This window comes from Anguilla rostrata, chromosome 19 (assembly GCF_018555375.3).
Source record: "Anguilla rostrata isolate EN2019 chromosome 19, ASM1855537v3, whole genome shotgun sequence".
NCBI lineage: Eukaryota > Metazoa > Chordata > Actinopteri > Anguilliformes > Anguillidae > Anguilla > Anguilla rostrata.
The window spans coordinates 13,998,711-14,012,550 of record NC_057951.1 but is presented as its reverse complement, the minus strand read 5'-3'; the positions used below and the strand labels follow the sequence as shown (position 1 = coordinate 14,012,550).

At 47.4% G+C, this 13,840-nt stretch overlaps 2 protein-coding genes across 5 annotated transcripts; both read right to left on the bottom strand.

The window, feature by feature from the left end:
- Positions 1-1,023: 1,023 nt before the first annotated feature.
- On the bottom strand, positions 1,024-7,858 carry LOC135246138 (solute carrier family 25 member 3-like). 3 transcript variants are annotated; one of them, XM_064319694.1, is made up of 8 exons: positions 7,720-7,858; positions 7,318-7,478; positions 6,139-6,263; positions 3,600-3,779; positions 3,039-3,220; positions 2,576-2,748; positions 1,956-2,066; positions 1,024-1,463 (listed from the first exon to the last, which is right to left on the bottom strand). In XM_064319694.1, the coding sequence occupies exons 2-8, from the start codon at positions 7,460-7,462 to the stop codon at positions 1,303-1,305; spliced, it is 1,077 nt and encodes a 358-aa protein (XP_064175764.1). In that variant the 5' UTR covers positions 7,463-7,478; positions 7,720-7,858; the 3' UTR covers positions 1,024-1,302. The 3 variants fall into 3 exon arrangements, with proteins under 3 accessions (XP_064175764.1, XP_064175765.1, XP_064175766.1); XM_064319695.1 differs by having other exon boundaries at positions 3,600-3,785; positions 6,145-6,263; XM_064319696.1 differs by lacking the exon at positions 6,139-6,263 and adding an exon at positions 3,950-4,071 and having other exon boundaries at positions 7,720-7,856.
- Positions 7,859-8,074: 216 nt separating this feature from the next.
- Positions 8,075-13,783, bottom strand: LOC135246139 (lamina-associated polypeptide 2, isoforms beta/delta/epsilon/gamma-like). Of its 2 annotated transcripts, none has more exons than XM_064319697.1 (6): positions 13,141-13,783; positions 11,662-11,779; positions 11,194-11,325; positions 10,814-10,950; positions 10,039-10,142; positions 8,075-9,892 (listed from the first exon to the last, which is right to left on the bottom strand). In XM_064319697.1, exons 1-6 carry the CDS (start codon positions 13,372-13,374, stop codon positions 9,571-9,573), a joined length of 1,047 nt encoding a protein of 348 aa, XP_064175767.1. In that variant the 5' UTR covers positions 13,375-13,783; the 3' UTR covers positions 8,075-9,570. The 2 variants fall into 2 exon arrangements, with proteins under 2 accessions (XP_064175767.1, XP_064175768.1); XM_064319698.1 differs by lacking the exon at positions 13,141-13,783 and adding an exon at positions 11,869-12,004.
- Positions 13,784-13,840: the final 57 nt, after the last annotated feature.

Genomic DNA, 13,840 nt, shown 5'->3' with positions numbered 1-13,840 from the left:
GAATGGTATTTTATAGGGATCCCAGTAAGTGAACTTGCACATCATTTTCTGGGGCCACTGCTGTTTGCTCAAAAGTAAATAGGCAATATTTAGAGTTTTTATGGATATATTTAATATGCATAGTTATTAAACTATAGATTTTACTCTGAAATACTAGTTTAAATATAAAGATGTTTAAATTGGAATAAATAAAGGCTCTTTTTTTATGTTTGTACAACATTGATCAACAAAATAAAAGAAGTTGGTGTTTTCTTCATAATAAAGATACACCAAAATAAATTAATCTATTCTTTACATGACATTTGTTGCTCTTATTCCAGAATAAGAAACAACCAAATGTAATACTGATTCTGACTTGTTAGAGTGCCTATAAAATGCTATACAATATCATTCATGGTTGTGTGATAATATCCAAAAGGCATTATGGGTAGCAACTTAGCATGTATAATATTTGACCAGTTCGACCCACATTTTGACAAGTACCCCATTGCTTTTTTAAAACACGAAAATAATAACAATTACATTATAATACGCCATACAGACATTCTGAGTCATTATAACATAAATCCTTCTGCTACACCTTTTTACTGCGAGTTGCAATCACTACAAAACAGTTTATAATGCTTTTTACAAGTGAATCAAAAGTAATTCAATAGCCTATTAATTAATATGATATGGTGAAATGCATAGAAATGACTAAGAGAATCACATTCGTGGTTGGGTAATACACAAATGCATTATGAGTAATTTATTTGATTATGTATAAGACAATACTTGTATAGATCATCAGATGTTTCAAAATGAGCACCTATTACTTCTGTGCAGCAGTAGTTCAGATCACACCAGGCTAACATCTCTGTATGCATGTAACTCCCATAGACATTTTTCCATTTCTCAATCCCCCCAACCTACACATTTGAATGCAGAACGCAGTTCCTGGCTTGTGTTTGTAACGCAGTTTGAGGCATGTGACGAGCATGTGCATCAGCACTCCTAAAAAAAAAAAGCAACACACCAAGCAGCTTTGTTTCCAAGGTTTTGTTTTTTTAATTATTATAATTTCCACATAAAACTAAAAGACAGGAGTTGATCAAACCAAAACAGTGTCCCGGGTGTCATTCCTCTTCCCCGCCACTGGAGGGCGGAAAAACCCATCTGCCAGACTCTTTCCAACACAAATGAACAGCAGCACAGAGCAGTGGACTGCGGTGGGTAGATAAATACAGAAAAGGGAGGAGTGCGTCGCAGACGAGCCTCTGGAACAGCCCCGCCCCTTCGTGGGGCTCCGCCCCCCCGCCACGCTCACTCAGTCAGGCCCAGCTTCTTCTTCAGGGACTCGGGCATCTCCGGGGGAGGGGGGCGGGGCAGGCGGAAGTACACCTTCACCGAGTCGTAGATGAACCACTGCAGGGCCGTCAGGGTGCCGATCATGATGATACGGGCGACCAGGCCCTTCCACACACCTGGGGAGAGAGGGAGGGAGAGAGTTAGAGAGAGGGTGGGGGGAGACAGAGAGAGGGAGAGAAAGTTAGAGATGGGGGAGACAGAGAGAGGGAGAGAAAGTTAGAGAGAGGGTGGGGGGAGACAGAGACGGGGGAAGACAGAAAGAGGGAGAGAAAGTTAGCGAGAGGGTGGGGGAGACAGAGAGACGGGGAGACAGAAAGAGGGAGAGAAAGTTAGAGAGAGGGTGGGGGAGACAGAAAGAGGGAGAGAAAGTTAGAGGGTGGGGGGAGACAGAGAGAGGGAGAGAAAGTTAGAGAGAGGGTGGGGGGAGACAGAGAGACGGGGGAAGGCAGTCATAAAAAGGGTGAAAGCGGAGAGAGAGAGGGAACGAGATCAGTATTATGACAATGTAATGAAATAAGAGGTGCTGAGAAGATGGTGTTCTCAGGGCCCAGGGGGCAGTGGGGCATTTGGGGCAAGGAGGGGGCATTTGGGGGACTAGTGGAACGTACCCATGGGTCCGAGCTTCTTGAGCACCTGGGCGGCGGTGCTGCCCTTCTCCTTGTTCAGCACAGAGACCACCGAGTCAGCAGGGTGGGACACGATGGCACAGAACACTCCAGCTGCAGAGAGAGAGACACACACACACACACACACACACACACACACACACACACACACACAGTGTCAGTCAGGGCTGTGTGTGTGCACGCAGCACACTCTCACACACACACACACACACACACTCACACACACACGGGTCTCACACACACCACACACACACACACACACACACACACACACCACTCTCACACACACACACACACACACACACACACACACACACACACACTCACACACACACACAAACACACACACACACACACACACACACACACTCTACAACACACACACACACACACACAACACACACTTACACACACACTCCACACACACACACACACACACACTCTCACACACACACACACACACACACACACACACACACACACACACACACACACACACACACACACACACACACACACACACACACACACACACACACACACACACACACACACACTCTCACTCACACACAGGCGTGTCTCCCTCCCCTCCCTGGACTCACCGATGTACCCGGCCACGAAGGTGACGACCAGCTGCTCGCCCTTGGAGCACTCGCTGCGCGGCTTGGGCACCACGTGCTTGTACAGCAGCTCCACCGTGCGCTCGAAGCAGGCGAACTTCATCATGGTGTACGGGATCTGCCTCATCCACAGCGGCACCACGCCTTTGTAGAAGCTGCAGGAGAGACCGGATCAGCCAAACTATGCCCCTTAATGGGGCTATATGCTACCTACCGTTAGCACGCGTGATGCTAATGACAGCAGACCCACTCACCGCCTAGCGCTCGGGTAAGAGGCCCTGCTACACGCCTGAGTGTAACCCACAGACTGCAGAAAAATACGGACACATCACTGTGCCGTCACCCATTGAATCTCCATGGGCTTGGTGAAAAGCGCTTTGAAGCCTGGGAAGTGTAGTTTTGTGGCCGCCGCCATGTTGTACAAAGACAGGAAGGGGACACTCACGCCCACAGCCCCTCCTCGGCGTACATCTTGGGGGCGCACTGGCGCAGGGTGTTGGCGTAGCCGGGCTGCGTCTGGATGCGCACTTTGCACGCCTCCATGGGGGCCAGGGCGATGTCCGCGAAGAACTCCGCGCTCGCCGACGCAGCCAGGTACAGAGACGTACGCCACAGGTAGGTGTTCTCCTGCAGAGAGAGAGAGGGGGGGGAGGGAGGGAAGGAGGGAGGGAGAAGGAGAGGGAGAGACAGAGAGAGAGAGGGAGGGAGAGACAGAGAGAGGGGGAGGGAGAGAGAGAGAGAGGGAGGGAGAGACAGAGAGAGAGAGAGGGAGAGACAGAGAGAGGGAGGGAGAGACAGCATTGCTCATCTACCATCAATACATTTTGTCGGATGAAAACATAGTATTTTTTCCTGACAATAATGCCAGTTTGAATTCTTGCAAACGGAGAGAGAAGGGCGGACTGTAAGAAGAGAGGAAGACAGAGAGACGGATAAGGAGGGAGAGTAAGAAGAGAGGAAGACAGAGAGAAGGATAAGGAGGGTGTAGCAGCACTTGCGGTCTCACCTCCCCCAGCATGTCGCTGTACATGATCTTGAAGACCTCGTAGAAGCCGAACTTGCAGAGGCCTTGCATGGAGTAGCCGAAGAAGGTGGGGGCCCACCCCTTAGCCAGGCCCCGCACCCCGTCCTCCTTCACCGTGATCGAGAAGCCCTTGAAAATGCTCTTGTACTTGGCTGCGTCCACCTGGAGGTCACCGAAAGAGCATTACATTACATCACATCACATCACACAAGACGGACCACCTGCGTGACACGAGCAGAAGCAGCAGATCTAGCCTACAGCCCTCCCAGACCGGTGAGCAGAGACGCAGCTGCCGGGAGATCCTGGGGGGGCGGGGGGGGACCCATACAGACCTGCAGGCGGCACTTGACCAGGTCCAGGGGCACCACAGCCGTGTGCGTGATGCCACAGCTCAGGATCCCGCCAAAGCCGCACAGAGCGTAGTATTTCATGGAGCCGAACTCGCAGCTCACATCTGCAGCGACAAACACGGACACAGCACCACATGCAGTTAGTGCCACACCATGCAGGGGTCCCACACTAACCCTACCCCACCCCACCAACACCAAACCCACCGCACCATCCCACACTGACCCTACCCCCACCCCACCAACACCAAACCCACCGCACCATCCCACACTGGCCCTACCCCACCCCACCAACACCAAACCCACCACTCCCTCCCACACTAACCCTACCAACACCAAACCCACCCACCATCCCACACTAACCCTACCCCACCCCACCAACACCAAACCCACCACTCCCTCCCACACTAACCCTACCCCACCCCACCAACACCAAACCCACCGCACCATCCCACACTAACCCTACCCCACCCCACCAACACCAAACCCACCGCACCATCCCACACTAACCCTACCAACACCCCACCCTATCAACACCAAACCCACCACACCATCCCACACTAACCCTGCCCCACCCTATCAACACCAAACCCACCACTCCCTCCCACACTAACCCTACCCCCACCCCACCAACACCAAACCCACCACTCCCTCCCACACTAACCCTACCCCACCCTATCAACACCAAACCCACCACACCATCCCCACCAACACCAAACCCACCACACTATCCCACACTAATCCTATATTCCACATCAACATATACTAATTCACTACTCCATATGAACAAACACTAATCCTCTGTACCATACAAACACACGCTAATCGTCCATTCCATTTAAATACGCACTAGTTCATCAGCACTGCCTGGCCTGCAGCAGGGCAGCCATCCCTCCGCAAATGCAAATGAAGGCAACGATTTTCCCAAACTGGTCAGCTGCCACAGAACCCAGCATCCTGCCAGCAAGCCACCATTAAGGCCAACGGCTACACACTCCACTGGGCTCTTATGACACCACATCCACAGCACTAATAATGCACGACATGTACTTTTCAGTGGATTTTGTGGCAAAGACCCAAAATGGCTTTTTATTTTTACTGACCAGGACCACAATAGACTGTAGGCTGGTTCCCTGTAGGCCCTTTCAAATGGAAGATATTATGACCGATCCATTCATTTAAGCACAGGGCTGTTCTACAGGCTGTTCTCCCAGCACTCTGAGCCCTGCTGACTATTCAATCAAAACCCATCGCTTTCTATGACTACTTTATCCCACGCAAGAAAATTAAGCCGCACACAGGAGCACTAGTTATCACACAGCAAACACAGCCAGATGCACATGCTTTCTGCGTTCAAACTGTACAGTCCCAATGACATCACTGAAATAAGTCCGATGGGGATGGACACCCACCATTTTATTCTTCTAACATGTTTTTATAGTCTTATTTATGTCTTTTTTTTATTCCACTGTGAAGCACTCTGAGCCATTTCTGTCCAGGTATGAGAGGTACTGTAAATGTGATTTATTGTGACATTTAGGAAAAGAAGTTCCAGTTGGCGTGCTGGGAGAGTGCCCATGAACTCTGACCTAGTGTCACAAAAGCAACAGCAAATACTGGCTGTGCCCTCTCACACTTACGCTGTCCTTGTGGTTAGCTGGAGAGGACGCCGGCATTTCCACAACAGGCACACAAAGTGAAAAGACCTTTTGTGTAGTTCCAACACAGCCTTGTGTTGTCCTACGCCTGGACTTTTCTGGTTGTTCTGATTTTCTGTCACAAAATCTATTTGTAAATAATTAGGGCCTACTATGTGGACTCCAGGACCAATCAAATATCCGGATGTTTTTTCCTTTCCTTTACAGGAACTTGCCCTTGAGAGAGAAATCTGACACCAGACAGCACAGGCATGCCAGCAAGGGACTACAGGTCAAAGAATGAGCGCTGTCCTTTTGTTAAGCACGTGCAGAAGGCAACCATACACACACTTCCCCCCCCCAAAAGGCCACACACCTTAAATATTGAGCTGGCTGGGTCATTATGATGCGCTGCTGACATCTCTTATCACCCACATTCTGGAGGCAGGTTAGCGCACAGCACACCGTTCCGCAGGAGAGCCGTTATTTGCTACGAAGTGAGCAGCTGAGATCTCGGGACATGCAGAACTTTCAGACCTGAAGTCTGCATTTCACCAGATCCAGGGGCACGACGGCCGTGTGTGTGGTACCGCAGCTCAAAATCCCGCCAAACCCGCAAAGAATAAAGTACTTCTGAGAGCCGAACTCACAGCTGTCACCCTCTGTGGAGACACGGATCAGGAGCGTTCATAAACACGCGCTTTCATTTGGTTTGGGTCCGGATCGCGCACATGCAGTCGTCATCCGATTTGAACTCTGTCCAGTGAATCTAGCTGCATCCGTACCAAGACCTCCAACCTAGATTCCGAGGCACTCTATCTGATCATATCCTGTTCGAATGACAGAACGGCGTGTTCACGATCGGGCTCTTACGCAACCTACTTGCAGACAGCAGTCTTGCATACAATTTTACACAGTCTGGCAGCAACCTGTGCCCTCAATAATCTCACACGTTACATATACCGACTTGAACATGGCAAATTACCCAAATATGAACAATTGTAGTCAACCGAATTAAAGTCATGCAAGAACGCGCTTGGTTTTGGTAATAAAGTATTTGGTTTAATACTAATAATACTGCCCTTACACAGGACATGTCCTTTGCCCATGTTGCAAAGACGAAGACCAATGAAATTCTTTCTTGTTGGCAGGTCAAACGCGTAACGAGGGGTCAAAGCTCTGCGATCAGCTGGGAACGCTATCTTCGTCCTTCAGTTTCAGAAGGTCGTCAGTTTCCGTAGTAATTTCTCACCGACGTCCACATAAAGTGTGTCCCTTCAGCTAGATCAAATAACAATCGCACATATTTAACTTGTTTTTCCGTTTTTCTCAAGGTTATCCTTTTGTGTCCTCCAGGGAACATAGAGCTAGCAAGTCAACATTGCGCTGGCTAGCTGGGCCTCGGGGGGCGGTAACCAGTCTCCTGTATATTACAAAGGCCTAATAATTTGCACAGAATCAACTATATCAATGGGTATAAATGAACAACAAATAAACATTGAGCTACCAGCTAAAGCAACCACGCTAGCGTTGTAATGTTACCGAAGTCTGAGATTCTGCACCAAAGATAATCCCGACAGCGGGGCCAGTTAACATTGCATACAATTAGGACACTAGCATTACTCGGCTTGTCATTGTAACCCGGTTGTCGTTTTCCTTGCCTATAATTGGGGGAAAAAACATTATGCACAAAGGATAAAATTCTGGTTTTCTTACCCTCAACTGCAGCGGCGGCCAACCTGCGATTGCTGGGTTCACTAGCTGCGGTCCTGCCTTTCGGCTCTTCGATCTGCTGCAAGGTGAACAACGGGGCACTGAACGGGTTGGCCCGGGCCAACTGCGTCAGCGTGGTCGGGTACATTTTTCTGGGGAAAAGGCTGTGAGGAGATGAAACAGAAAAGCATTTTATCAGAATATCTGCAAAATGAATCAATGCAAGTCAATCTGATTGACAATGTAAGGTTAGCAGCTAGCTAGCGTGCGCTATTTCCTGAAGTAGATCTGTTAATACGATGGCGTTAAAATACTCAGAAACATGCTCTTCACATTCCCTTGATTAAAGAATTAATGTATAATACAACATCTTCAACAAAAAAATGAACTAGCGATTTCACTCACTTCCTCAGTGTTATAAAATGGCGCCTTCCCTTGCTGCACGCCGGTGGTTTTGTCCTTTCCCAGTGTCAGAGTAACGCCCTTCGCTGCTCCGTCCAATCAAAATGCGTATGTGGGTGGAGCATCATCTTTTGTAGGCGGTGTCAGTCTACAATCTGCCCAGCCAGGGATTATACACTGTCGAATACAGTGCAGGCAGAAGAACAGCTTCCAAAAGGTGCTGTTGTAGAAGTACTGCCTGCAGCAATCACGCCCCCTTAAATTAACTAGTCAAAATTATATAAAACAATAAAATGTAGACTAGAGATAAAATATGTTACGCTGGGAGAGTCAGTGATCTGCAAAGTATGAAGGCTCGTTTACTATTGAAAAAGCCTTTTGATGCTTTATTGTTTTATGACAGATACACTAGAAAAAACAATACAGTTACAAAAAACTTTCACAGCCATTTAAATGGGAGAAATAGACATCTGCCCTGTGGCAAAAATACCACAAATGTCCTAATAAAATGGTAACTGACCAGATTTTCAAGTAAAAAAATGTTTTTAGTTCACGTTTGTCATTTCCCCCCTTTATTACTGAAAACAGATGCTCACTCCATGTCTTTCTTTGTTTCTAGAAAATGCTACAAAAACTATACATGTACCACTTACATGAGCAACAAGTTGAACATCTAAACCATGCATTTAAAATTGCATTTAAACCCATGATCGTATAGTTATGACACCAGAACTTAGGACTTTCATCAACTTCATTAAGACACCTGGCTGAACCTAACATATGCTTGATTAAAATGATCTTTAAAACCTCAGAAATAAACGACCAACATCACAATTTCTTAAAATATCATTACATTAAATCTACACAAAAATACTGGACTACAGAAGGGTTTGTGCTTTAAAAAATAAAAGGAGGTGGACCGTAAGTGCTATAAGTAAACGGGTAATTAAAGTTCAGAGACTGTTGTTCATAGAGGCTGCATAAAATGCCCCATTGTGACTGAGACTGCAGTGTGTGTGTGTGTGTGTGTGTGTGTGTGTGTGAGAGAGAGAGAAAGAGACAGAGTGTGTGTATGTATGTCCCATCAGATTTCTCAGACCAAGCCTCACTCACCTGCAAAGTGACCTTTTCTTTCCATTCCTTTCCACCCAAGTAGCACATTTTCAGAGCAGAAGCTCAAACCCAGTGAAACACACAGGTGCCCAGAGACACTACAACAACGCCAGAAAATGCTCACAGACACGACTGAAGAATAAAAGATAAACCCCTTTCACAGATGCAGTGATTCAGAATCCCAGCAGATGGTCACAGACACAATGATTAAAATCTCACAGTAAATGCTCACAGTTGATAGAGAGGTGCAATCAGCGACTGAACACCCCTGCCTCTTGGATCCAGACCTGACCTTTAGTGTAACAATGTCATTACTGCGTCCCTGTGTGCCAGACTGAGATATATTATATATCCAGCAGTAATACCGTCGTTCTGAGGACAAATATACAGGAAGAGTCTATGCTGAATTCAGTCCACGTTTTTTTTTCTGGAAGCCGCTGTTTGGAGGGGGGTATTTGAAGGGGGCTGTCTTATTGGAAGGAAAAGAGGGGAGAAATTATGCAGAAGCCCCAGCTTGTTGGGAGATGATGAAGGTGCTTAAATTCAATATTTTAAAATGGAAATTTAGGGGTCCAACGGGACAGTCCAAATTGGTCCAGAAAAGTATATAAGGAAAACGCCACAGAAAGGAACACCGGGGTAAAAATGTGTATTACCAGCAGTGAGGGTCTATTTCTAAATAGAGAACAATGGAAGGAGGGATGCAGGGAGAGGCGATGGCGGGGGGGGGTCAGGGTGGGGTCAGGGACTCAGGGACTGGCCAGAAGGGCTCAGCTCATTGGTTTCCATGGTCTGGTAGACGAAGATGAGGAATCCGGCAACTACGCTCAGCAACAGCAGCTGCAGCCACATGGGCAGGAAGCGCAGTTCACGCTTCCAGCCACCAGAGGGAGCCAAAGAGTAGGAGAGATGGCTAGCCCCAGGCAGGGGAGCGTGGCTCTCGCTGTAGAAGACGCTGCTCTCCGCGAAATTTCTGCGCTGCAGGAGGGACTCGTTCAGCCAGAAATCGCTCTCTTTCAAGGGACGGCCTGCTGCCCCCCGGATGGGCCTCCTACAGGTGGCACTGAGAGAGAGAAAAAGAGAGAGAGGGAGGGGAAGAGACAGAGGAGGGGATGGAGAAAGGTGGGGCTGAGTTGGAGAGCTGTCAGTAGTTATGTTTGTGTAGTGAATGGTTGGGGTTGTATTAGAGAGCTATGGCTAGGGTCTTACCTTATGCCTGTTGGGGTGCTGGCCTCGTTGGGAAACAATTCCTTCAGAACATCATCTCCGTTCATGCTGGGGGTTTCGTCACCCGCTGTTACCCTCTCCACTACCTGCACACACACACACACACACACACACACACACACACACACACACACATCACATGTTAAGTAAGTGCAAGCAAATGGAGCTTGTGAAAAAAAGCTGTACACACACGCCAGCTCTCACACACAGACTCTGTTTATCTAAACTTGTGACCTTCACCCAAGGTCACTTTCCTTGGCATGGATCACACTTGAACAAACAGTAGGCAGAAGGTGTCAGTAACAAGAACACAATATGGCTGCCAGTCCAGAGCCTTCCTACGCAGAGCTCAGTGTCCTTCTGCTCAGTCAGCTGCGGGTTTTAATGCTCCATTGGACAGGGAAATCCCCACATTACAGCCTCAGGGCTAAACCGCAACTCAGTAAGCTTAGACTGTTTCAATGCTACAAGATGCTTGAAGTGCGGTTTTATTCGCTTGCGTAGTTTAATGGATACCGTTGATGTATCTGTGAATTGTGATAAGAATAGTAAGTTTTTGTACAGTATGTTAACTTCACAGGGTGGTTTTAGTATAAAACCCTCTGGGTATTCTCATCTCTCATGCACTTCATGTGTTTCTCAGCAGTCCAGTTATATTTTTTCATTCTTGTACAAATACACAACAAGCAAACAGCATGCACTATGTGTGCGTGTGTGCGCATACACATGTGTGTATATATGTGTGCATGAAACTCACCTGATTGTGGTCTTGGTGGTGACTGGTCTTTGATTGGACAGAGGTTTTCCCCCTACTTCCCCCAGGTCTGCTCACCACAGGAAGTGGCTCCGCTTCTGCCTCTGGTGCAGACTTCAGCCCAGGCACCACCCTCTCATCTGATAAACACACATATTCACCTGGAGCTCGAGGCAATACTGCTCTCAATAAACCAGCAAGATTTTGTTTTCTACAGCATATAATGTAACATAATTATGTGGCTTTTTGAATACAAGGTGTCCACATAGTACTGGTCTACCAGCTATGTAGCTATGGTTACAGAGCTCAGCGGCAGTGCAGTGGGTGTGGTTTTGGGTTACTGCCGGTCACTCAGTAAGTGGATGCACTGCCTGTGACCTCACCTTCTTCCTTGTCGCTGTACTGGTCAGAGTCAGTGTTCCCGTTCAGCCTACTGCTGGCCACAGCGGGGGCTTCGGGGGGGCCCTGCTCGAGCAGCTTCTGCAGCTTCTTCTCATATAGCTTGCGGGTGGAGGCTGGGGGGGGGGGTGATGAAGGCAGTAACACAGGTTACAGGTGGAGGACAGAAGGGGCTGTGAGCAATGTACAGGTGTCATGTGGATGCTTATGTTCACAGGACATCAATATGTGTGGCCAGTATGAGAGTGTGTGTGTGCTTGTGTACGTGTGTGTGTGTGTGTGTGTGTGTGCATCCATGTGTTTGTGTGTGTATACCCATGTGTTCCAGTTTGTGTGTGTATGTTTGTGTGTGTGTGTACAAGTGTTCACCCATGTGTTTCAGTGTGTGTGAGTGTGTGTGTGTGCATCCATGTGTTTCAGTGTGTGTGTGTGTGTGTGTGTGCGTGTCTCACCCACAACAGGTCCAGCGCTGACTCCGTATTTCTCCAGCTGCTCCTTCAGGCTCTGGTCTGGCAGGTCAGCGATACTCAAGTCATCCGGTGGAGGCTTGTCAGTCTTCCTCGTGGCTTTCTGTGGAATATACAAACATATACATATATACGTACACAAACATACAAACGTGTGTGTGTGAAAGGGGAAAGGCTTTAAACTTTGATCACCTGAGGGACCTCCACCAGTCGCCATTGAAACATATAGCCTGGGATTTAAGCTCTGTCTGTTTTATTGGTGAAATTTAAACAAAATGGACAACTCTTTCTTCAACAGCACTGTTAATACGACAGGGAGGGAGGAGGGGGTCAGGGGCAGTCCACACATTCCTCTCCCTATGAAAGCATTTCCTCAATAAAGTGAGCTCAAAAGCAAAAACAGCAGCGTAGGGAGCAGAAGCCCGCCCCCCAAAAAAAACAGCCTCAAACTCTCTCCCAGAATCCTACCACGCCCCTCTCCAGCACAGATGTTTTCACTTACAGTTTTCACAGTGGAGTTGCATGCATGGCCGAGAGTGAATTTTTTCATATACACAGGCTGATAAATTAGGCCCCAAGTCTTATTCCCTACCCGTTCGTTGCAGTCACCTTGTGGTAATACCACAAATGCAGTCACTAGATCAACTCACAAGTGACTAATATCATAGAGTTATTGTTTCAGATTTATATAGTGGAGGAGTTACCACAAAATTACTTACAAATAGCAAAGCTGGACATTTATTACATTACACAAGAACTGCGAACTACGATTGCATTTTTTTTTTTTTACAGCACTTGGACAATTAAGGGATAGCATATCGCACTCGCTCGATCGGTGCCCGAGCATAACCATCTGTAAATATACGGATTATCCCGACCCAAGCTGTCGCAGGCAGGGAAACGAGCACTAATTTCCCACCGACCAGGGATGCTGTTATTCAACAAAGATATAAAGCATAAGCCGCAAATTGGCAGCCGTCAAGCTGTCAAGTCTCAGAACGCCGATGTGTGGTCTGACAAGTATGCATGTGGGACGCTCAGTGTCATCCTGCTAGAACTGCAACTCCGTTCATTCATAAATGTCGCACTCCTGCGCTATCATAACGGAATATCCTTAGCTAATGGGTAGTTATGGTTGCCATGCGCAGCACCGAGTTAATCTGCGTAATCCTGGCTAAATAGTTCGAGAGCTAGCTACTTAATGCTAGCTACTAGCTATTGACCCGTGCGGAACTGCTGTCAACACAAATGGTGTTGCATAACACGTACAAGGGCAGAGATTCAAAATTTGACAGCTGCCAAACTTTCATTCCGAGCAAGTAAAATCAAATCAAACCCGGTGCAATTCTAAGATAACTCCTTAGCCCTTTACAGTGCAAAAATAAGATAGCTGCACTTATGTACTTGAGGTTAACTAACAGTCCATAAACTAACTGATTGCATGTGACAGAATATAACACGCACCTTTCCCGATCGACTTGAGTTCGTAACCACGGCCGGAGGCAGGTCTTCATCGCTGGAAAACGTGTCCGTCGCCTGGGATATTTCCTTATTCTGGAGCGTTAAGGTTTTCAGGTACAGTTGCACATAAACGTCTTTCCTTTGATCGCCGCTGGGCAGTGCCACATTGTTTGCCAGCAACTCACTCTTCAGCTTTTCCTTCGTAAGAACCGACGGGTCTTCCAGAAATTCAGACATGTCTGCTGCTTTGGAGAATTATTAGATTTTCTATTGGTGTGCAGCCGCACTTAAGCACTGCTGTTATCTAACGGGCGCTTCTTGTTTGAATCAAACAGCGAAACAAACAAAGAAAAAAAGAAACAGTTTATCAAGCCGGTGGGATCACCGTAAAGCTACACCAGCCTCAAGTAATTGTTTGAAGCTGGTTAAGTTATTTCTTTGACTTCAGGAAAAACCCATATAGAAGGTCCACCGTGACCACGGTACGCTACTCAGAACCACACTCGTGGGGAAACCACTTCCGGTGGCCACCAGGCGTGAACACAACAAAGGATTTTTTTTCTAAATTAAAAATATTAAAATACTAAACGTGCCTGGTTCATTTTTATGTATGCTTAGTTAAAGTTACGGATCCACAGTAAATATTTTCGTTTTCGACTGCACCTGTTAAGACCATTGGTAATTATGTCGCTACTTATATGCT